Genomic DNA, 24,729 nt, shown 5'->3' on the forward strand with positions numbered 1-24,729 from the left:
GCTTTTAATAACATACCTTAGAAACACAACATCAGAAAATAGATTGAATGGTTTGGCGCTTCTAAATATACACCAAGAAATTAAAGTTACACTGAAAATGTTTTAAACTTATTATCAGCTAATGCCAGAAAATTAAACTTTAGACTAGATTAATTTTTTTCATCTTGTACATAAGATAATATTATAACAAGCATATTTAAAAGTCTGACAATATTTTTTTTTTAATCAATAACAATGTATAACCATGTGATATACAGTTAAAATTTACTTTTGTTCTTGTGTAGTGCCTTATTAGTAGCTTATTATATTAGTATAATACTATAATATATAATATAATATATAATATATAATATCGTTTCTGATAACCTACTTTTATTTTTTTTTTTGCTCAGTACTTAAGTCTAGATTCTAGGACCTACAATAGTGATAATTCAGACCTTCTTTGAACCCCCCCCATTTTGAAATCCTGGGCACGCCACTGCACACTAGTGATCAGTCACTACACACAGTCACACATAACTCATGATGGATATAGAATATTGCCTAAATCCGACCCCTTAAAAATGATTCGTTTTCAACAGAAGAAAGTTAGTTTCGAGTACTTATACTACTTGCTCTGATCTCTGTACTGATCATTTTTCTAATAAAAGTGTAATATATTTTTTTAAATAAATCTCGCATCACTCTAATAATGTGATATTTGTAAGTTGTAAGGTCTAGGTTTGCAATTTATTTATTTCATAACGTCATGAATCTGAATTTTTGAATCCGCCACCGTATTTTTATTTAGATAATATTTTGGTTATCTATTCACAACACTGTTAAACTCGTAATAGCATATTCAGTGCTAAGCCCTTTACTAAACTTAAATTGTGTTGAAGGAAGTAGATAGTTGATTATTTGTCTTAAATAATTAGTCAATCTTATTTTAATTACTCTTTCAAATATTTTAGAAAAAGTTATCAAAGATTATTATAGGTATCATATTATAGTCCATGTTTTTTTTATTTCCTTTTTAATAGGTGTTATAATTGAAAGTTTAGAGCTGTCTGGAATCCTCCCTGTGTTTATTACGTTATTTATTATATAGACTAATGGCTATTGGCCTTAGAGCCTTCATCAATAGTTTCACCACTACGTTTATGCTGTCATGTCCCGAAGCAATGTCTCTTTTAAAACGTCGCTGTAATTCTACTAATTGGCCGTCAGATAAATCTTAAACTACCTATATAATTAGCATGTGTACTTAAAACAAATTTCATTTGAAAATTTAGTACCATTATGGTATAAGATGTCTGACATACGCCTTGATTTATATTACTAAAATGTGCCTGATCACCATGTAATGACTTGTCTTATTTGTGAAATTCAATAACACATAATCATCACGACCAAATTTTATAAAATACTTTAAGTATATTTGTTTATCAAAACAGTCTTCGCCTATGCGCAATTTCAGGAAATTTATACTGTTAGCATTGCAAAAAAAATAATGGTAGAAGCAGTTTGTTTTTAATATTTTCAATATGTCTAACTGAGTTACCTAAACTCAGTGCATCAATGATTTCAACGCTGAGTGATGAATGGTGAAAGTTCCCGAAAATGACCCTAATGGACGTTTGCATGGTGGATAGTACCTATGTATGAAACTTCGAGTCTGTTATTTATATGTTTCATAATTAAATACTAATTGTGGTAACCATGAGGGTAAATAATTAGGAACAATGGCGTGGCTATAAACAAGAAACCATTATGACATATGAGACTTATTAATGTTTTTCGGAAAGAAAAAAAATAAGTAATGTTTTTGATGTCAAGAGGGAGAGTCGGGCTGGAATACCTGAATCTTGATGTTGTTGCTCACGGTCAGCTGCCTTACTGTTAGCTGGCGAAATAAATACATTTTCATCTGCAATTAAATTATTGTCTTCATCCACAAAAAGGGTGGTGTAGCGGTAATAAAACTGAAAGTGTTGGATAAAAGCCATTCGGTTTAGTCGACAAACGACGATTGTTATTTGACATGAGGCAGTAGAGAACGTGAATTCACAATAATTGATATTAATTGGTGATTACGCATCACGCACTTCGCACATAACCGGTTGTACGCACATGCGAACAAAAAGACAATTATGCGTCTTATAGAGATATAATATGCTTAGATGAGTATTTCTATAATTGTATAGAAAAAACATGATGTAGTAGGTACTAGGGTAGTGCAGTGCTTTAATTGGAAAAAAATAGAAGGGAGATGCAAAATATGAAAATAAAAAATTAAAGATTTAAATTTCTTATTGATTACTTACATATTAGGCTATAATTTGATGGTTACATAAAAAGATTTTTAAAAAAGATGGGGTATTCCATCTGTCTCCTCCAATTCAAGCACTGAGTAATAAAACATCAAGTAATCTTTTATGGTAATGACTAGACATCTTTATTTTTGTAAAAAAAAAAATATATGTATAAATTATAGGTATAAGTATATAACATCAAATATTGATTTTCTACACATTTTCTACACATGATTATCAAAATTTTTTTTCTTTCTAGTTCTTATTAAATAATTTGTTTATCAATTTTAAATTTTACATATATGATACTTAAGCATATTAAATCACACTGACACTGAATAAAAATAAAAAAGAATGAAAGATATCCAGTGTTTAATTATTGTTAAATATATTTGAAAAATGAAATTATCTAAATGTTTTAAAATGTCATTATAAAATAATTATTTACAACAATAATTTTCAATAATTTATATAATAAATACAATTTATCTATCAATATACATAAATATTGATTAAAAATAATCATTCCATTTGAATTGCTTAAATGTTTCATTTTGAATAAGACAATAATAATATATTATACAATATACATAAATAGTATTATAAAATTCGTTCATAAAACAATAAGTAGGCTTGACAGCTTTGAACAACTGTTGGTGTTACTTGTCTAACCATACTATCACTGACACAATACCAGGTACCACTCGGAGCTAAATGTGAAGGATCATCATTGCCATCAATAACTTTTGGTGGCTTGGTTTTACTGCCTTCTAAAAATGAATATCGGTAGCTATCATCTTTAACTGAATCTCTGACCTAAACAATATAATATATATTTATACAATAAATGTTTATCATTAAAAAATTGATAAATTAATTTAAACTGTTAATAATAAATTAACTATACCTTTACGTATGAAAGATAATGACCACTATGCAAAAATCCATTATGTTCCACTACACCATAAAGAGAGTACAATATTCTGTTTTGACCAGGGCTTAACTTGTCCTAATTGAATAAATAATAAAATAAAATATTAATGTTTGTACTATATTTAAAAATATATATGTATCATTATTCTTTACTAACTTGACATTTAACAGAGCAGTAAGGAGCAATATCTAAAATCCATTGAAATGATACATTTGTTGTAATTTTACGTGTAATTGAATTACACATTTGAAACCGTTTTAGATGCAATATTAAAATAGCTGGAGGAGAACTAATTAACATTTGTATGGTACTTTGGAAATAAATTGTTTTCTCTACATTTGCTTCTATGAAAAATAAAATAAAAATATGCACAATTTAATAAAAATTTTAACATGATTTATATTAAAACATTACTTTTTTTGGGTTGTTCAGTGCACCTTTTACATGAAATTTTATTATCATCGCTCAATACTTCAGAGGCAGTAAATTGACTAAGACAAGTCAAAACTGAGCACTCGTTATCTTTATAATTTGGTTGAAATTGCAATGTTGCTTGTGGACATTGTTGAGAAAATTCACCTTCTTCTTCATCCTCTACATCTTCTTCAAATAGTCCATAACCTCTGTTATTAATAACATTTTGTGTAGGACTGTTACACTCCTAATATATAAAATATACATTTAGATCAAAATTAATTTTAATGTTGAAAATATAGTTCACAAGTTTACTTGAAATTTATACTTTAATATCTTTATTATGAATAAGCATTTAAGAATGATTTATCAATACCAGATTTTCGTTTGCACTATCTGTCCACGCATCCATGGAGTCTGGACTGACATTGCCATGCACGGAATCAAGTAACGACCCTTGAGGTGAACTAGGGCTGTTAGAAGGACTAGCAGATAGTACAGAAAGCAACTCAGGAAAATAAAGTTGAGTAGCATCCAATTGTCTGTCAGAATCAGCTAGTGGAGTGTTATTCATAAATGTTGTAAATTCAGTTATACTTTGAGAAGGACTTGTGTTATTAGATGGCTGCTTTTCAGAACCATATCCAGATTCTGAATTTTCTTTGTTTTCATTCTTCCAAACAGACATTTCTATTTCATTTGTTTCAATTTCGGTATTGTTTTCTATGCCCTTATCATAATTGACAGCTTAAATTAAAAATTAAAAATGTAATTAGAAGAAAAAACATTATAGTTTTATAATATAAAAGAATGTATTATTCACTATTTAATTTCAATTGGAATATTACCTAATGTATCTTGTATTTTATTGTTAAATTGTTTGTTTAGCTTTCCTTGTTTTAATGCTAATTTACATTCTTCTTTTGTTTGATGCTTATATTGACTAAAAACATCATTATCTTCTTTACGTGGGAAGCATAATTGATGGGTCTATTGATAAAAATTAATATTATTATTCACAGTAAAATTTTTATTAATGATAGATACAGAAATGCTTGCCTTATCAACTGTGATTGGTAAACTTAAATCCAGGAAACTTTCTGTTACCTCTGATTTATAACCACAATTTTGACATTGAATGACACTCAAAAGTTCTCCTTTGAATACATGATCAGGATGTAAGACAACATAATCTTGCAATTTTTTGCCAAGTTCTTTAATTATTGCAGTATTTTTTTCATCCACTTCACTTGGTTCAACTTTCATTGATAAACTATAATGATGTATAATTGTCCTTTTATAACGCTAAAAGAAAATTATTATTAATTTAAATAAATGTTAAATTGAATTGACTTATAAGTAGAATAAAACTATAGGTTTGTAGATGATCTAATTTTATTTTGAAAACAGATATGAATTTGTTGGCCGCTTTTAGAAGATACCTACAGAGATAACAGATTTTTTTGTATAAATAACCATTTATCTGGAATTTTTTTCATGTTTTGTTCAAAATTAATTGTAAATAAATCATTGTGACATGTAGTTTAAATCTTTATAAGTCAATATTTGATGATGTATCTACTTCAAACATGTCGTTACCTGTTTTATTTAACAAAATAAACAAAAATAAAAAAATATATTGTGATATCAAAAACTGAGGAATAGTTAGATAATATAATAAATTGTAAGTAACTAAGTAAGCTTAGGCAATGTGGAATAAAAGGTATATGAGCATGAAAAGAATTAAAAATTGAAACGCAAACTTGATAAAAAAAATATATAAAATAAACTAGTAACAAAAGCAGGGAAGTGGATGTCGCTCTGCTGTACAGTACATTACAAGTGAGTCATTGTATAATGGATTGTATTAGACTTGATATAATATAATTGTATAAGAAAAACGATTCTGAGCAGAGATGGTTTGTCAGTCTGGATATTTTATCATGTAAGTTGAATTAATATTATGATATTATAATTTTGTATTCGTTTCTCTAGTGATAAACAAAGCGATAGAAATTAAAATCCCATTTTTAGTGTTTTTCGTAATTTTTCGGTGGTTTTTCCCGTGGCATTTAATAACTATTGAGAAAATCGAAAAATGACCTCTCTAAAGTACCATCTTGATCCAATTTGCTAAAAGATAAGGTACTATATGTTGAAATCGAAACACTCCTTCTGGAAGAAATTTTGTGTAAAGGATATAAAAAATAAACACCATTGTAAAACCAATAGCTTCCTCGCTCCGCTCAGAATCTAAAATACAAGCAATATTTCGTTGTATGAGAAAAATCCATTTTTATATCAAATATTAGCTAATAATTAAAAATTTTAATTTTAGATTTGGATTGAAGCAAGGTATATATTTTTTAGCCTTTGTGAAAATTTGCTCTAACTTTATGTATTTATAATGTTATTGTTTATGACCTTCAAATCATCATCACGAACAGAGTCTAAAAGATGGCGTAAAACTTCATGAGAATCATGTTGACCGTAGCCAATAAACATTTTGCATTTTTTTCTTAATGATTCGAGAAGTGCACTAGGTGTAAATGTTGAATCTTGTTCGTTTGTTATTTCTTGTAGTGTGGTGTACAGGTTTTCAGTTAATGAACTCCATTTTTCTTGATGCACAATCTATTAAAAAATCAAAATTTAAACTATTGCATCTAAATGTAATTAGTTATTTCCATAACCAGTCGACGTTTTTTGATTAAATCCCATTGGTTTAATAAAAAACTAAATGTGGGATCTCAAACTGTTCAAACACCTCAAACATTAAGAAATTAGAACTTTTTGAAATTTAATTTTTTATCATACTTTTTTTCTACCTATTCGCTCTGAAAATATGGGGTCAGCCCCCTTGTCTTACACCTTTATAGGGCTTTGTCCTACCTCTTTTTTACTTATACCACCTATTATTGTGTCATTATCTATTTTATCTATCAATCTCTTTTTTTGCCTTCTATATTAATTTCCATAGTCACTCTCACCGCCTCAGAGTCAATTCTTCTCATAAAATGACCAAAACACCTCAAATTATTCTCTTTTATTTTTTCTATAGTTGGACACTCCTTCACTACCTACCTTTAATGAAATCATTTTCTATTATCATTTCTATACCCACTATTTACAATACAGTACACACTTCCTTAGGATTCTCCTCTCTGCCACATTTATCATCTGTTCTGTTTTTTGTCCACGGTTATTTGGACATATATTGAAGTAATGGTCACGCCATTTTTGTAAAAAGATAAAAGAATCTACTGAAGAAAATGCAAATTTAGATTTACTAAAAGTTACTCACAAGAAATTTGTTATAGTAAATTATAATTTAAAAATGTGTAGTTAACAATTTTTAGTTTTGTTACAACTAAAATTTAACAAAGTAATGTGTATGCACACACATTTTTAATATAATTATGTGATACTAAGCCAATTTGTAAATCCAGATTTATTTATAAAATTAATTACAATTTTATATATTTCTATTACATTGAGTATTATTACTATTATTTAATTTTAAACAAACTTTTTTTGACAAATCTGGCTACTAACTGGCTTCAATAACACAATAATAAATTACAAATAAATATTTAAATAAATTATAATTTGTTAAGTTAGAACAAGATGAATTGATATAATATAGACCAGCGATTCTCAACCTTTTTATATCCGCGTACCACCTACACAGTTTGAACATTTTCATGTACCACTTGACCAAATAACCTTTTTTTTGCGTACCAAAAATGTATACGTTATTTTACGAGAATGGAATTTATTTCGTTAGTAACTACAAAATTATAACAATAAAAGCATTTAATGCACAAAAAGAAAATTAAATATGTAAAACTATTATTAATATTTAATAAACCAAATTATATTTAACGTAAATAATAATCCATTTTTTTATTGAGAGAGTTTTTCTTCAGGTACCACCTATGAGCTTTCCGAGTATCACTAATGGTACGCGTACCACAGGTTGAGAAATACTGATATAGACCATGGACACCTTGTTTATAAAATAATACTTACAATATCTTCATTATCTAATTTTATGGTCATTGGTTTACCAGATTCACTTATGTCAAATAACAACTTTCTTATAAATGGAGTTTGTGCTAGACATTGCAAAACTGAATTGTAAAAGCATGTATTTCCTAAATTGGTTAATCCCTAAAAAGAAATATAATAACTTAGGTACTATTGTAGAATAAAAAAATAATTGTTAAGACTTTTCACAATATTTCTAATTTTAGCTACAATACAGGCACATTTTTTTTAGAGCATTAGATCATTAGATGCTCCAACTAACTATTATACAAAATTATTTTTGGTCGTATATAAATTGAATAATGGATAAATGAATGTCATTGAACTGTATGTTTTCTTTTACTGACTCGTGCGCAATATAGAAAAAATAATTTTTTTTTTTGTTTTCGAGCAAAATTACCAATTACAAAAATTATAGTGAACAATATTATTGAGGGTATAACATATTTTTTGTCTAAATATTGTCAAAAACAATTAGGTAAATAATAATACATTTAAAAGCAATACCTATGTCAATCCCTAAAAAACCATAAGTGGTTCTTGGTAGTTCTAGAGTTTTATCAATAAAAATACTTTTAAATAATAGCCCATAGAAACACAATGCAGGTCTTTTGAAATTAAATTTATTGACACTTAAGTGCATCGATGCTTTAGTGGCATTGAAAGTGTTAAGAACATAGAACTTACTCTAGGTCTTTTGCTTCGTTTAACATTGTTAGTAATACTTTCAGAGAGTTCAAATGTTTTCTTTATTGATGGTGCATCATAATCATCAGATTTCTTTACTCCATTATACTTTTTTGGAGAACTTTCTGTACCTAAAAGTAAAAAAAAAAAAATTACTACATAAATATATTAACATAAATGTATTACCTACTAACCTAAAATTAATTTATCATTTTGTCCATCTGCTTCAGTAGAACAACCTTGAATTGGAAAATCATTCATTTTATTTTTACCTTTTTGCATTTGTTTGATTGATAGAATTTGTTATTGCTTGTAGTTTTTTTGAGCTTGTTACTGATATTTATTTTTTACCATTGTTTCATCTATATAAATAAATAGATACATTTAATAAAAGACTGGCTATATAAATAAATTATAGATTTGTTCGAATACTCCAAGTTTGAATATTAAGGAGTCAAAAAGCCACAAATTTTAACAATTGTGTCAATGTACATGGGACATAATAAATACAATACATTCATCTCTACTCTCAGAATCTAAAATAGGTAGATGAAATAATAATAAAAAACTACTTTATTTATTTATTCATTACTTTTTAACGCATTTGATACTCACATTATACTATTAGGCGTATATTTTGATAAACTTTCATTTCAAGTAAAAATGTCGGCCCAAAAACTTTTCAGTATTCATATTTTAAGAACACTAAACTTAATAAAAATTATTATTAGCAGTGCTCTGTTTGAAAAAAACGGACCTTATTTTAATTTATTTAATTCCTACGAAATAGAAATAAAAATATATTTTAATAATATTGTACACAATGTGCACCAAAGATTGTAAAATACAAATCCTCTATTGTGACTTGTGTATCCCTAAATACTCCTAAATACCTAAACTAATAATATAATATATAATATTTAATCAATAATTTGTCTTATAAACAAAGACATATAGCAAATTACATTTTAAGTTAATAATACATATATATTATGTACATTATAAATTATAATATAGGTACTAGATGACAAGGCAACTGTAGAATTGTCCGTATTTTTTTTTTTTTTTTTTGAGAGGGGCAGCCTTAACCTAAACAAAAACTAATGGGAACCCCAATCAAACTTAATATGTGAATATGGCTTCAATAGCTTTGGTGGCATCAGATAGTACAGATTACCAACTAACGAATAATTATTTATGTACCTATATTATATAGTACTTGTCTCATATATTTGAGTATCGCAGAGATTTATGTTTTAATTTTAAAATGAGGAATTGTATTGGTTTAAAAAGTTATAATTCACTTGAAAATTACAATATTAATAATAAAAGCCTTCAAGATGCCCTAGATAATATTCATACCTTTAAATTTTATATTAGTTGCGGACACGAATAACGAGACCTGCCTGTTATGTGCTAAGCGGAAATTTTTCAACACTGGCAATTAAACTATAAAACAAAAATATTTTACTGCTGAATACCTACCCCTTAAGGAATTTAAAGTAGGTATATAAGGGACTATTGTTAATGTAATAATATATTAAACCCCTATCAGCCAGCAGTCAGTGCTCATTTTTAATATGACCACGTAAGAAAAGTGTTAAGTACCAATGCTATGATTACAATAAACCTGGTCTCATTTTTAGGACTATGCACTATAATAAGAATCTACCAACACTAAATTAATTCTCCTGAATGCAAATTTGGTACATATATGTTGTATGTTCAAAAACGGAGACAATACATGCAGGTGTAACAGCTAACTGCTTTTTGGGAAATCGTATAAGTGACTTACCTAACAGTCACAGAAAAGATCCGTTGACGAAAATGTAGAAATATTACTTGAACAGTTGAACAATAAATATAACAGTGAAGCGGTAAAGGTTCGCAACAAAAACGTGCAAATTGTAAATGGCCAAATCCAAAAGATTTAAAAGAATTAAGATTTAAGAGCTACCCACTTTAGCGATAAGTTGCCGATAACGAATAGAAAATCTCTCATTATAAAATATACTCAAGTCAATGATAACAAATGTCGACACAGCCCTAATCTTCATATCGACCGGTCACCAACACGGCACCACTTCGGCACACGCAGACGTCGCAGAGTGACCCTCCCGACACTCCTCCAGCTACATTCACGTTCACTATCCAAAGTAAGGCTCTACATAGAATGGGTATGCTATGCCACCATTTTACGACTCATTTATCAATGATAAAATGACAAAATAAAGGGGGAGAAATTCAATTTTACATAACATTATTAGTCGTAAAATGGCGGCGTAGCATACCTGTTCTATGCCTGTATCTATAGCACAGAACAACCAGAAGGGAATCATATTTCATTTAACATAGGCTCTTATGGGAGATGATAAAACCACGTCCGACATGTCTAAAAATTAAGCGTGCTGCCACATACAGGGAATTTCTCTATTTTTCTTTATATCGTGCAACACTGTTTATTCGTTCAGACCACGGTTATCTACTCTTAGTAGATAACCGTGGTTCAGGAGTGTTAGCCATGTGCTGTTGTTGTTGTTATGAGTGGAATTGCAGATTAACAGTGTAGCCACAAACCACAGAAAACTTAAAAAAAAGGGAATTTCATTGTATGTGGCAGCACGTTTAATTTTTAGAAATGTCGGACGGTTTTTCGACGAGCCTTAAGATTCCCTTCTGTTTGTTCTGTATCTATAGTGCCCTATCCAAAGGTGGTAACGATGAGGATACATCTTGTATAGTTGCGTATTATCACCAGCAGCTTGTCCCTTCCATTGAACTATATAATAATATAGTTATTATATTATAGTTCAATGGTCTCTCCGCCGTCGAAATCGCCACGGTTCTAAAATACCATGACGAATGAAATTTTTTCATTGATTATGAATATCCAATTTTCTTTTGCGATCGTGTTGACTAGGCAGTAGGCACGTTCAAATGACACTTTTTGTCGTTTTCGTTTACAGCTATTGTTATCAGTACCACACACTCAACTCTAAATATTGTGATCACTTGATTTCATAACTGTTCGTCTGTATGGCTATAAACATATTATTTTGTTGATTAAGATTGACGTTTGACGCTTTTGAATGATACTTATAGGTAGTTATCTATTAATTATATTGATGTTTTGTAATAAACTAACCTATTTTTATAATTATAGTTTTTAGTTTTTCCAGACACGAAAGCCGGTAGCTGCTATGAAGTATGGCTATTAGCTATAGATCGGTATCCAACGGTGTCGACAAAATTCAAATAAAAATCAAAGACTATAACAATGCCAAACAAGGTACCTAATGTAATTCAGATTTTTGTAAATAGAAGTATATTTAAGGGGATTTCAAACGTTCAGTTATTTCAACCGAAATGTACCAATTTTTGTCAATCATTCAGATGGACCTAGTAATGCGATTATACTAATATATTTTTGAAAACTGATATGAATTTGTTATTATGTCTACTTGATATCAATAAGGTCACTCTTTTAAATTTTGTTTCACAATGTCTATACATTTGGCTAGAATATTTAAGATGTATGACATTTTAAATGTTGATTATTTAAAATTGAAATTAAAAATCTTAAAATGTGGCCTGATCAATCTCAATACTTAAGTAAGCATTATTGCATTATTAAGTTAAATATTATGTTCGTCAGCACTTTTGACAAAATATACATACAAATGCACTCCTACATTATTTACCGTTCAAGCGTGTGACATGAACGTGCATACAGGAAATCTCCCCTATTTCTTCTACATTACAGTAACACACTAGTTTTATTTATTTATTTTATAAAATAGCACCCTTGATGTGTAATGCAAATATTTATAGTATTATATACAATAATGTCTCAGCATGCATACTATTCAAAATTAATAATTATATCGGAGTGATAAAAATGTTTTTATATTACGATGACCTACTACAAACTATACAGCTATACAGTAATATGCACACTTTTTAAAGATCTTCATATCTATTTTGAACTAATTAAGACTGTAATTTGCACTGATATGAACATTCATGCTCATAGACCTTAAAATAATTATAGTACTTATAACAGTATAAGGTCTATAAGGTTCCACTACCTTATATTCACTATTCAAATCCTTACATTTGATGAAGATAATTATTATGTAACACAAAAGAATATAGTTTAAAACAAAATATATCATACTATATCTTCAAATGATGGTAATTTACTAACAAAAATGCTACTCATTGATGCAGGTTAGAATAGTAAATAAATGTAAATTTTATTTGTAGGTGGAAGCCCTGCTATTTTTATATCAATGATAATGCTATTTTTTTCAATAATAAGATCAACTGCTTAATTAAAGCCATCGCCACGACATGTGAACTGGTAACTGACAAAGTTATGAACGATGCAGACAAATTAAGAATAAAAAGGTACTAGTATGAACATTGTTTTTACTTTCTGAAATTATTTATACTTATTAGTTTTATGAAAATATTTATTTCATTTTTCTTATTTTATAGGACAAATTTCAATACTAGCTACAGGTCCACCACTGGTCCAATATATATTTTTATTTTAATACATTTTAAAGTTTAAAATTATAAAACACTTCCATAACACACCAATTTTTAAATAATATGTCCCTTTTATTTTACTGTATTAACTCCCATGTATTTTATATAACAGCATAGTGTGTATATTTGTTTTTAAGGGTACTATACAGTTGTATGAAATATGTGGTAGTTAATATCTACAGTATTGTCAAATCTACTTATTTTTAAACCATTATTATGTATTTGTTTAAGCTTATAAAGAAATGTATCATTCACACTTTTACATTAATTATAAATTAAAGTTTTAAATTATTACAATTTAATGTTACACGCTCAATTGTATGTATTATGTCCCTATTATAAATGTATTCTTTACTTGTCTCACTAATAACATAAGTATTTACCATACAACTTCCCTTAAAAAAAACTGGCATTTTATTTTCTCATACTGTATTAACTCCTGATTATTTTTCAGAACAGTAAAATTTACAAATTTATTTCTAAAGGACACTATACAATTGTACAAAATATATGGTAGTTAATACCTCTAGGAATTGTCTATACAGCAGTAACTACAATTATTTTTAAGCCACCAATATGTATCTGTATAGGTTTATAATAATGTACCATACTCACTTTTGCACTAATTATAAATTAAGTTTCAAGTTTTGAAATTTCATGTTACGCACCCAATTTCATATATTATGTCCCTATTCTATATGTATTCCTTCACCTAGCTCATTAGCACATAGTATTGGTTGTATGTCTTAAAAAACTGATATTATTGTTTTCTCATAAACTCCCATATATTTTATAAAACTAAGTGTGGTTCTCCGACATACTATGTTTTTGAAAAATGTATGCAAATATATTTTATTAATTATATGAATTATGTGAATGTTTAAACAAAAATGCAACATGTACTTATCTAATTTTCTTTAAATACTATTTAATATTACATGATCTGTTTTTTTTTTTTATAATAATAACATTTGTTTTAATTTGCATTTTGTGGACTAACCGTGGAATTTGCTTATCCGTTGTTTCTGTGCCTTTCTATTCGCAGATAATGGAGGGACTACTGTATTTGGTTTTTAAGGACACTATAAAACTACAAAATACCCTAAATAAATATATAAATAAACAAATGATTTAGTTTTGAAATATTTTTTAGGTAAATTAAATATTGACATAATTATGTTCTTTATTTTAAATATCTAACTATAACTTATAACTTATATTTCAAAGATCACATTAAATTTAGATATAAAAAAAATGTAACCATGATTATTTAAAATAAATTTAATTTATTATTTGAAAATAATAGCAATAAGTATTAAAAAGTATTAAATTTTTTTCTAAACTAAATTATTAAGTTAGATATTTTTATATTTCACGAGTATTGCCCTTCATTTTATTATAAATTAATTTAGAATTACTTTGATTTATTATTGCTTTGAAACATTTAATGAATTATTTCTAAAAACTTCATTAGCCAGTAAGTTACATCTTATCAATAATAATTAAAATGTATGAATTTTTTTTCAATAAACATTGTAGACAGTAAAAATTAAATTTTTGAAAACATTAAAAGAATATATGATCTATTATCTTCATACAATTGTTAATTAAGCAGTCACTTGGGAATTAAAGAGCATAATATAATATTAAACAAATATTGTGAAATCGAAAACAGTGTAGTCTTTACAATGTAGAATGTCAGAGGCTAGATGTGAATGGATAAAATATTAAAATTATATTAATATATTGTAATATTAAGCAATAAAGATCACTATTATATAAATGAATATAAATTATTTTTGTCTCTGCAATCATCATTATATTATTAAAATAGCAATGCATATGTCATAGTTAACCTTTTTTACATGATGCTCACATATTTACACTACAGGGTGCAGCAACCCTACCAACCCGCTCAACGTAGTGTACCTAATCTCTATATTAATTACTCTATGACCCAAACACTACTATAATATGTGTAGTAAAATATTATAATATACACAATACATATACATCATAGCCCATTACTACTTAGTTTGAAAACATAATCAACCCTGTAAATAGATAAATAAGTTAAAACAAATTAATAAGGTATGTAATATGTTTGACCAATCTTGCAGTTGCATTGTTCTGGCAGAATTTGTTATGACAATTGACAGTCCATGTGATTTCCTCTATTGTTACATTTTCTTTCTTGTTTATGTTTGTTAAAGCCTATCGATTCAACATTTATTGTGATATTATTGACTCTTACTTTGTTTCTACCAGTGGCGGAGCAAAGGGGACATTTGGCCCCCAATCACCGTAGTTCCCTTTGTTTTACACTATGTGTAGAAAATTGTTGTACTTTTTGTACTTTTGCCCTCCCCAAAATGAAGTCCTGGATCGGCCACTGGTTTCTACACTGGTACTTAAACGCATATTTGGCAATTAGGTAGGTACATAGATCATCTATAGACGTTATATATTCAACGTTTAATAATAAAATAGTAGGTATGTCGAAATAACGTGAAAAAAGTAATCATACCTACTAATTAATTCTATTATTATTTATTTTTAAATTACCTTTTCGATTTGCGCTGAAATTTAATTTCGTGACTGCTGCTGCTGTTTTTCATACATGACGTTATTATCGATCATTCGTTTTATTTGGTGTCAAGCGAAACAATAATTTATCTTCGGACTTCGTTGTTTGTTTGTTTTGTTGCATATTTATAAATTGGTTATCAATTTTAAAAATATTAAAATAGGTAGGTACACTAGTAGGTTCTAGGTACTGAATATAAATAGGTACAAAAAAATAAATACTTACCTATACCTAAATTTTTCAACAAGCAAATTGTAAGTACACAAGTAGTTTGGAGCGTCTTTTTTTTTTTTTGGGCAGGACAAGAAATTTTTTTTGTTACCGTTTGTGACTTTGTCTCATTATTTCGTCATTGACTTCAATGTCTCAATTACGTCAAATGTGTTAGGACGATACTATAGTATATAAACGATATCTACTAACAGTATTAAAATCTTATGTACATTTCGGGCGAGAAATAATGATATACCTACAGTCTAAACTAAAAAGTAAAATGTAAAAACCCACCGCAAACCTCAGCGAAACTTTTAGGTGATGTCGTGATGATAAGTAAATAGGTATTCTATATAGGTAGTAAATAGGTACCGTAGGGTGTCCCTTAAAAATAGATGTTTAAATTTTTTTGATGGCACCATCCCATTTTTTGTTGATGCCCAAAAAAAATAATACTTGCAAAATTTGAAATCAATCATTCAATTTTAAGCCGTGCCCCCAGGCACTTGAAGTTGAGTAGTTTTGTCATTTTTACAGAAAAACCTATATATTGTGCTATAACTTTTTTCTTTTTCAACCAAAAAATATTAAACAATAAGTATCGTGTCGGGTATTATATGAGGATATAAAAAATGTCATTTTATACATTATTAAATTGTTTATAACTGAGATAATTACAATTTTAAGTAAAAAATAAATTTAAATAAAAAATTTTTTTAGGATTATTCATAGTTCACAAATTAAAGTTAAAATTATAATGCTGAACGTTTAAATATCGTCTAAATTAATAGTAATGAAAATGTTAATCTTAAAAAATTTTAGAACAATTATTTTCAGAATTACAATGAAAAAAACTGAAAATTGCGGGTATTTTGATTGGTTGTAACTTGGTCAATTTTGGACTTAGAAAGTTGGTTCAACTACCAAAATGCATTAAAAAATTAGGCAAAAAAAATTAGTAGTTAAAATAGGTGGTTGTCATTTGAGAAAAAAAGTTGTATTGCGCATGCGCAAGTCTAACAAGTTAAAAAAATTCATAGGCCATCAAAAAGTGTATTTTTATGTCATAAAAACCAAATAGAAAACAGAATTCAAATTGCATTGCCCTACTCAAAGATATTGAGTGTTCTCAATTCGTGATTACACACTGTATACCTATACCTCGACATTTCCAAAAATACTCACTAAAAATGTAAATTTTGTTAATCAATTTCATATATTTGACATTATTGAAGACCTCGGGGCAACAACGAGACGTCATGTCCATATTTTGGTTAAAATCAGTTATTGATTCCACATTATCGAGAAAAAAAATGCGTCGTTTGGTGCAACAACCAAACAAATCCGACGGTTAAATACAGATATATCATATAAATGGAGATGTCAGGTTTTATTTTGGTCCAACAACAAGCAATATTGCATTACGGTGCAACAACAATAGATATGTTCAAAAAAGTTTTTATTTATTTGTATTGCTTCCTTAACTTATCATTAAAATTTAAGCATTATCTATAAGTGCATATGTTGTAAGTACCCTAAAACTAAATTCTAAAATTTTTCAATTTTTTTTTTTGGAATTTACAATGTTTTTTTTGTCTGTTGGACAATTTCAACAAAAGGATATGTCTGGTTGTTGCCCCGAGGTCTTCATTTATTAGTCAGTAGGTAATTTAAATTTCAAGAAGCAACACTTAAAACATTATTATTTATAGTAGGTACATGAACATAAAAAAAGAATATATTATATGATACAAAAAACTAGTGTTTGTAACGTATTACAATAAACCAACTCGCATAAATATATGTTTTCGATCGTCGATCACTGATTACGTTGTTACTTGTTGTTTAATATTTTTCTGAAATACATTGTCTAGTTGTCAATAATAAGTACCTACCGTTGTATCTACTTATTTTTCTGAAATACATTGTCTAGTTGTCAATAATAAGTACCTACCGTCCTACCTACTTATTATAGAAGAGTAGAACCACGTGAATACATAGATACCTATCTTATTCTTTATTGTGTATACTATCTATATTCTATAACAAGGGTGGATACAGGTGAGGGGAAATAGGGGCAATTTCCCACCGTTTACATAAAAATGGTATCAAATTTTCCATTTGTAATTTGTTTTAAATATACCTATGTAAATGTTTATCCTATAACTAATACATTCCTCTCTCTTCCCCGTTTAGGACTTCTGTATCCACCCTTGTTCTATAGATGCTCTATCCAGCGTGAGAACACACTGCGGCTCAATAAAAATCTGTTCTTCTGCACATCTTCACGCGACACCCTAGTATAGTGGAATCGATCTTGATGGCATGGTTTTTACAACGTGTATTGGGTATTCACTCGAATTCTCATTTAATGATTTTCTTATTTTTCTGTAATTAAAATACAAAAAACAGTAGACGTTTAAAATTTATACCATGGTGTTTTATTTTGTAATTTTCTATATTTGATAAAGTTTTCAAAATATTTTGACTCGTTTCGAGTTGCTTACGGACATTTTCAGTTTTTAATTTTTTTAGTTTTTTTTCGATAAATGTCAATACAATTTTATTCGTTTGGTCAAAATTCTGGAAAATGTAATACAAGGCTCTTCACGCATTATTATAATATCAGCTTAAAAATATTAAATATATTTAGGCAAGATTTTCTTTATAAGTATTTTAAGTTCAAATGTTGAAACTTACAAATCATTTTGTTGTTAAAAATTGTATAAAATGTTCAACTTTTATAGCTAAGGATTTAATATTTCAAACAAGGTATACATGTTTTTTTTTTAGTTTTTTTATGTTAAAATTTGGACGAAATACCATATTAAATAACAAATAACGATTTAAGTTATTTTTCGTAGTTTCATAATATTAATTAAACTTACTGACTACCGTATTAATAATAAGGGAGAACAATATAAATATAATATAAAATATCCTATAAACTGACAACCCACCTCCGCTCAGAATAGTTTTTCGTATACAATGATAATAATATAATATTATACATTGGCGAATTTAAGGGTTCAAATAAAATCGGAGAATCCATAAGTAGAATCTTGTCCATAATGTATCAGTAACATACTTACCCTCATTTAACTATACCGCTCTCCTAATGAAAAAAAATTTTTTTTTTCAGAAATAAATAAGTTTATTGTGTGGGTACGTGTGTCTGTATAGAATCATCTCAGGACACTGTCAGACCTCAGTAGACAATTTATGAGCTGGCCCAGTGGCCCTGTAATATTACCGACTAATTAATGACCGTTAAATCAGCCACTAATATTATATCATTGAATTCAAATTTAATACCATATATTACAGTGACCCACTTGTAACCTACTGTACAACAGAACGACATCCACTGACCTGACTTTTATTAATTTAATTTAACAATTAATTGTCTGTTAATATCTATTGGTAGCCGAAGACCATAAAAAATACCAGTTGGCCGTGGTTTTGACATCCCTGGTTTTGTCATGTATAATTGTTATTACTTGTTAGAACACTTAGAGCTAGATAAATTTCCAATTTGTATAACATAGTAGTATAGTATGGACTTTTATGTGATCCAACAAAGTTGCGGAGACTTCATTAAAAATGAGCTGCAGTTATCCCATCGTTTGCTGTTCAAATCATTTTATAAGCATAAAAAATCTATAATAATGTTCATTATTAAATATTAGGTATAATTTTATTATAATTTTTAACACTGAGCAGTGGGCATTGACGGTTTTCAAAATTGAAATTATATTTTAAATTTTAATGTTTAGTTATAATTAATTTAATTAATGGGTCAATTATTTATTAGTTTAATGTAACTTAATGTTTTTCATTGTTAAAGCCGGATCCTTGGGTACATGGTTCAATATGATATGTCCCCTCTTTTTATCAACATCTAACAAAAAATCACATAACGGCGCGCATTAGTCACTCAAACACGTTCATGACATATAGTCAGTGCTTAGGTGTCAGACGCTATTTACATTGAATGTTGTGCGAGATACACTCGTTTGGTGCCATGGCGAGCAATAACAAATACTCATCTAATTCACAACAATTTTCTACTGGATTTATAAATTTTATGAAGGGTAACTATAATGAGTCACCGGAGCTGCCGTTGTCACCGGAGAAAGTTACCCCACACCGAAACTCTAAAATAATGAATGAATATATGGACCTAAAAGAAAACCAGAATCAGTTCTGGGTCAAGAATATTGACAAAAAATACAAATTATCGTCAATAATCGGACAAGGAAGTTACGGGTAAATATAATTTAATTTGTTTTTGTTCTAATCCAATATGTTATGGGTGAGTAGGTAAAAATTGATCGAACCCAATTGCCCAAACCCGTAGGTATCTAGTTATTTAATATTTACCTACCTGTTAGATACATTTTTAATTAAATCTTGTAGGTTATATTATATAATATTTGATATTAATGATTTTTTTTGTGATGACATCAATGAGTTCTGTTATTAAGTTCTACATAATGCATAATATTGTTAATAATGGATTTGATAATTGTACCCGTTACCAATTTATTATTGGTGTTTTAATAAACTTTGTCTAAGATTTTATCACTTACATCAAAAAGTATTGTCCAATTACCACCATCGTTAATTTGTTGTATTTTTCGTTCAATTATGATCCTTTCATTTGTATTTGGCAGTAATGTGTTAAATTATAAACCAGTCGAATGCCCTAACATTAGTTGATCTTGCATTTCTCGTGTCAAAGGATAAGGTGTATTACGATATATCAAAAGAAATTTATTTAATTGAGATTGTGCTTTTGAACATTTAAAAAATACATTTTAATTATATTAACTGCTGATTCAGCACAACCATTCGATTCTGGATAAAATGATGCTCCTGCTATATGTCTTAAACCTATTGTGGTACAATAAAATACTTACAAAAGAGAACACACAATGCGGTGACCTGTTTATGGGGTGCATCTCCCATTATGTACCTTTGGTTATAAGTTAGGTTCAACAATAGCGACTGCTCGTTGTAAACCGGTATACACCTATAGTGTCAAATGTCAATGTTTACTCCTACACTAACCGTTGTAGGGTTTACGATATTGTAAAACTATTAAAACTATAACTATATAACTATATAACTATATAAGTTGACGCTCCAAATAAATAATAAGATCAATAATTAAATGTATACAAGTTACGCGCTGATGATTAGGCTTGCTGTAAAAATATGAACTTCAAACAATCATAAAAATTTAATTTGAATTTCTTGTAGACATTTTTTTATTTATAAAGGTAGACAAACTTATGAAAAATCTTGTATTACATTTTAAAATCCTAGATTTAAAAAGAAAATTTTTTTATATTCTCAACTCAAAATATTTTTTGTAATTTTCGTGATTTTTCAGTATTTTGTCAAGAATTACACTTTAAATGATTATAAAAAAAAATGATGACTAAAGATTTTCAATAATTTTCAAACGCTAATGTAACAATATATTAAAATCTTCGTATTAAATTTTCAAGCTTTTTTAGCCAACAGTCATTTTATTGACATTCATAAAAAAAACTAAAAAAAAATGAAAACTGAAAATGTTCGAAAACAGTTCAAAACAAATCAAAATATTTTGAACATTTTATCGAGTATAGAAAATACAAATATGAACAACCAGTAAGAATTTCTGTTTTTCTTTAATTTTTATTTTGTTTTTAACGGCGCTTTTGAAAACTATTGGGAATTTTGACCTCCCGAATGCACTTATTGATACATACTAGATTCACTTTCCCATCAAACAAGATAGGTACTGTTAAAGAAAATTGAAGCAGTTTCACTGCCTCAAACGATGATGACAGACATAAAAATAAAAAAATTAATTAAAAAAACACTCATCATTGTAAATCAATAGGTTAAATCATCACTCGGATCAGAACCTAAAATTCTAAATATAATTTCATCAATAAAATACATTTTGACATTATGTGCGTGTGTCATATTCGATTGGTATAATAATATATTGTGAATTACAATATCTTTACTTCAAGGACATCCACAGGAATACGTCAAGGGGAGGACAAAATATTTTCTTTTATACATTTTTTGTCTCACTATCCTATTAGTTATAAAGTATTTTTTGTGACATATTTTCTTTCATATAGACAAGGAATGTAAAAATATTTATGAATTATACGTACATAGTTAGTTAAAACTTATAATTTTGCTGCATTTATTTTAATTAATTGTTATGTAATTTAAAATTATCAAATATATTATTTTTAATAGATAAAATGTTATCGTTGGTTTTATAGTTTTAGGTAATTTATAAAATTAAATATTTTTAGCTTATTCAGTCATTGATACCATAGACTTGAATAGTTGTAACTATTCTACCTATAATCATATAATTTTTTATCAAAAAAGTAAAAACTTGGTTGACACTGCAGTATTGCACTTGGTCCCACCATTACATCTCATAATCTATAAAAGCAACGTTCTTAGTTCTGACTCTGAATCGAGTATAATAAAAATCACTCAGTAAGAAAAAAAAAATGTTTTTATTTTTAATTTAAAAAAATGTATATTACAACGGTAATGATTGGGGTTGGGATTATAATGCACTTTGCATTGTTTTACAAATCTACGCGATACTCGTTTTATAACATGTTATATATATAAATGTTATGGTGTATAGAAAATGCTAATATAAACATTCAGTCAAAATTTCATGTATCTACGGTCATTTGTTTTAGAGCTGCACCAAAAACCAAATCGATTTTCTCAAAAACAGATTTTGCGTAAAAATTCCAGTTTTTCCTTAATTATTCTTTTGTTTTTCACGTCGCTTTTGAAAACTACTAAACCCCCAAAGTACCAGCTAGATTCACTTTCCTATCAGAAATGATACTGTTGAAGAAAATACAAGCATTTTTACTCTCCTAAAATGTGATGACAGGCACAAAAATAAAAAAACACATATCATTGTATATTATAATATATTATAATATATAGGTACCTACCTAAATCGTATACATATTAATTGATTAATATCAATATCGACAAGATCAGTTTAGTAATTTAGTATATTGCCATATTGGTATTAGTAATAATTGTTAACTATGTTAATTGTACAGATAAATTTACTACCTATACTACCTATACCTATACTATTAAATTTACTATCAACTAATTAGGTGTGGTAAAGTTTTATTTGGAATTTATTTATAATACCTGTCTACCTAGTACCTACTATATATTAATTTAAGAAAATATTGGAATGCTTAAGTGTATATTATTATATACCTATTATTTTCAGTATAGTGAGAAAAGCACAAAATATACTTAATCAAGATATAGTTGCTATCAAAGAAATTCTTTATCTCAATAGAACAGAAGGAGTAAGTTAATTTCTTTTTGTATTTCTTAGTAAGTATGTATATGTACCTATAAATATAAAAGAATAAAATAATTTTCGCTACCTAGGTACCTACCAATACAAATTTGGTACAACAATAACAGCTTTACCTACTTTACCAAAATTCAAAGTTGTGGATTCTAAAAAAATATAATAAACTTACTTACAGATATTAATTTATTGGACATTTTAAATAATCTGGAAACTTACCTAATTTTTTTGTTTGATGAAATAATGACTTTTTTTGATAAAAATTAATTTATTGCAAAAACATAATAAACAGTGCAGATAATTAAATCTAAAAAAAAATGACCATTTATTTTGTTTGGTTTTAAACATACCTACTAACATTTAAAATTGATATGCAGTTCAGATGATGCCTTGCGAACTAATTGTGGCATATTTCGCATTGTTTTAAATTTAAAATAAGTACTTATTAAAAGTTATAGAAAAACGGAAAAGTTCAAGTGAAATTAATAAAAATATTATTTAATTATCTGCAGATAATCAGATAGCACTTTTATTTATCCATAGATAAGATAAAAGATTCTGTGTACCCATTTATTTTATCTAGATAACTTATCTAGATAATGTACAACACTGATTATCGATACCGATTTATTTTTAATTTTGATTGTTATAACAATTTTAATATAATCATATATAAAAAGGTGGGTAAGTGGATGTCGTTCTGCTGTGCAGTAGGTTACAAGTGGGTCACTGTATAATGGATAGTATTAAATTTGAATTCAATGATATAATATCACTGTATAAGAAAAATGATTCTGAGCGGAGACGGTTTGTCAGTCTGGGTATTAGACATACCTATTATAGGTATACTTATCTATAGTATTAAAAAATAATTTATCTATAATAGGTATCAATAATAAATTCCAAATTCATCATGTCACAATATCCATTAGGTAACGCGTTATACATCAACAATAAACCGTGGTACTATCATAGATATATAATAGTATACTTTAGAAGTTTCAAGTACCCACAAATAATATTATACAATCACAATTCACAACAAAATAACTAAAATAGTTATTCCAGGTTTTTTAATATATAATTTCGTCCAAATTCGAACTTAAAATGACTATAAAAATAAACTGTGCTTATGTATTTCTTAGAATTTTTGGTAACAGAATTAAATATTTACATGGAATCTTGTTTTAAATTTTCAATCCTTAGATATAAAAGTTGAACATTTTATAAATTTTTAACTACAAAATAATTATTCAATTTTAAATTTGATAAATTTTGTCAAAATTTCAACTTCAAATGCTTATAAAAAATAATTGTGCCTATGTATTTTTAATATTTTTCAACTGCTATTGTAACAATGTATCAGTAGCCTTGTATTAATTTTTTACACTTTTTGGCCCAACAGATAAAACTTTATTGATATTTATAGAAAAAAAAACTAAAAAAATTGAAAACTTACAATGTCCGTAAACAGGTCAAAAAGAATCAAATTATTTTCAAAATTTTATCGTATACAGAAAATTCTAATATAAACATTCAGTGAAATTTTAAAGTTTCTACAGTCTCTTGTTTTTTAATTACAACAAAATAGAAAATCGTTACGTAA

At 27.6% G+C, this 24,729-nt stretch overlaps 2 protein-coding genes and 1 long non-coding RNA gene across 3 annotated transcripts in view; 2 read left to right on the forward strand and 1 right to left on the reverse strand.

The window, feature by feature from the left end:
* Positions 1 to 2,721: 2,721 nt before the first annotated feature.
* LOC100162086 (ubiquitin carboxyl-terminal hydrolase 16-like) lies at positions 2,722 to 10,570 on the reverse strand. Its single transcript, XM_008187430.3, has 12 exons — positions 10,175 to 10,570; positions 8,574 to 8,741; positions 8,380 to 8,510; positions 7,675 to 7,815; positions 6,067 to 6,276; positions 4,702 to 4,947; positions 4,491 to 4,632; positions 4,019 to 4,389; positions 3,643 to 3,889; positions 3,385 to 3,572; positions 3,202 to 3,303; positions 2,722 to 3,110 (listed from the first exon to the last, which is right to left on the reverse strand). Exons 2-12 carry the CDS (start codon positions 8,659 to 8,661, stop codon positions 2,895 to 2,897), a joined length of 2,082 nt encoding a protein of 693 aa, XP_008185652.1. The 5' UTR covers positions 8,662 to 8,741; positions 10,175 to 10,570; the 3' UTR covers positions 2,722 to 2,894.
* Positions 10,571 to 11,078: 508 nt separating this feature from the next.
* LOC103310145 lies at positions 11,079 to 12,928 on the forward strand. The gene is made up of 4 exons (XR_510954.3): positions 11,079 to 11,481; positions 11,550 to 11,668; positions 12,646 to 12,789; positions 12,880 to 12,928. It is a non-coding gene; the product is annotated as an uncharacterized LOC103310145 (long non-coding RNA).
* Positions 12,929 to 19,647: 6,719 nt separating this feature from the next.
* Positions 19,648 to 24,729, forward strand: part of LOC100164144 (cyclin-dependent kinase 9-like) — a 7,600-nt gene continuing 2,518 nt past the window's right edge. Inside the window, exons 1-2 of the mRNA XM_029485219.1 lie at positions 19,648 to 20,002; positions 23,034 to 23,115. Coding sequence (XP_029341079.1) covers positions 19,728 to 20,002; positions 23,034 to 23,115 — 357 coding nt within the window. The 5' untranslated portion in view covers positions 19,648 to 19,727. The remainder of the gene's footprint in view (positions 20,003 to 23,033; positions 23,116 to 24,729) is intronic.

Source organism: Acyrthosiphon pisum, chromosome X, assembly GCF_005508785.2.
Source record: "Acyrthosiphon pisum isolate AL4f chromosome X, pea_aphid_22Mar2018_4r6ur, whole genome shotgun sequence".
NCBI classification, from domain to species: Eukaryota; Metazoa; Arthropoda; class Insecta; order Hemiptera; family Aphididae; genus Acyrthosiphon; species Acyrthosiphon pisum.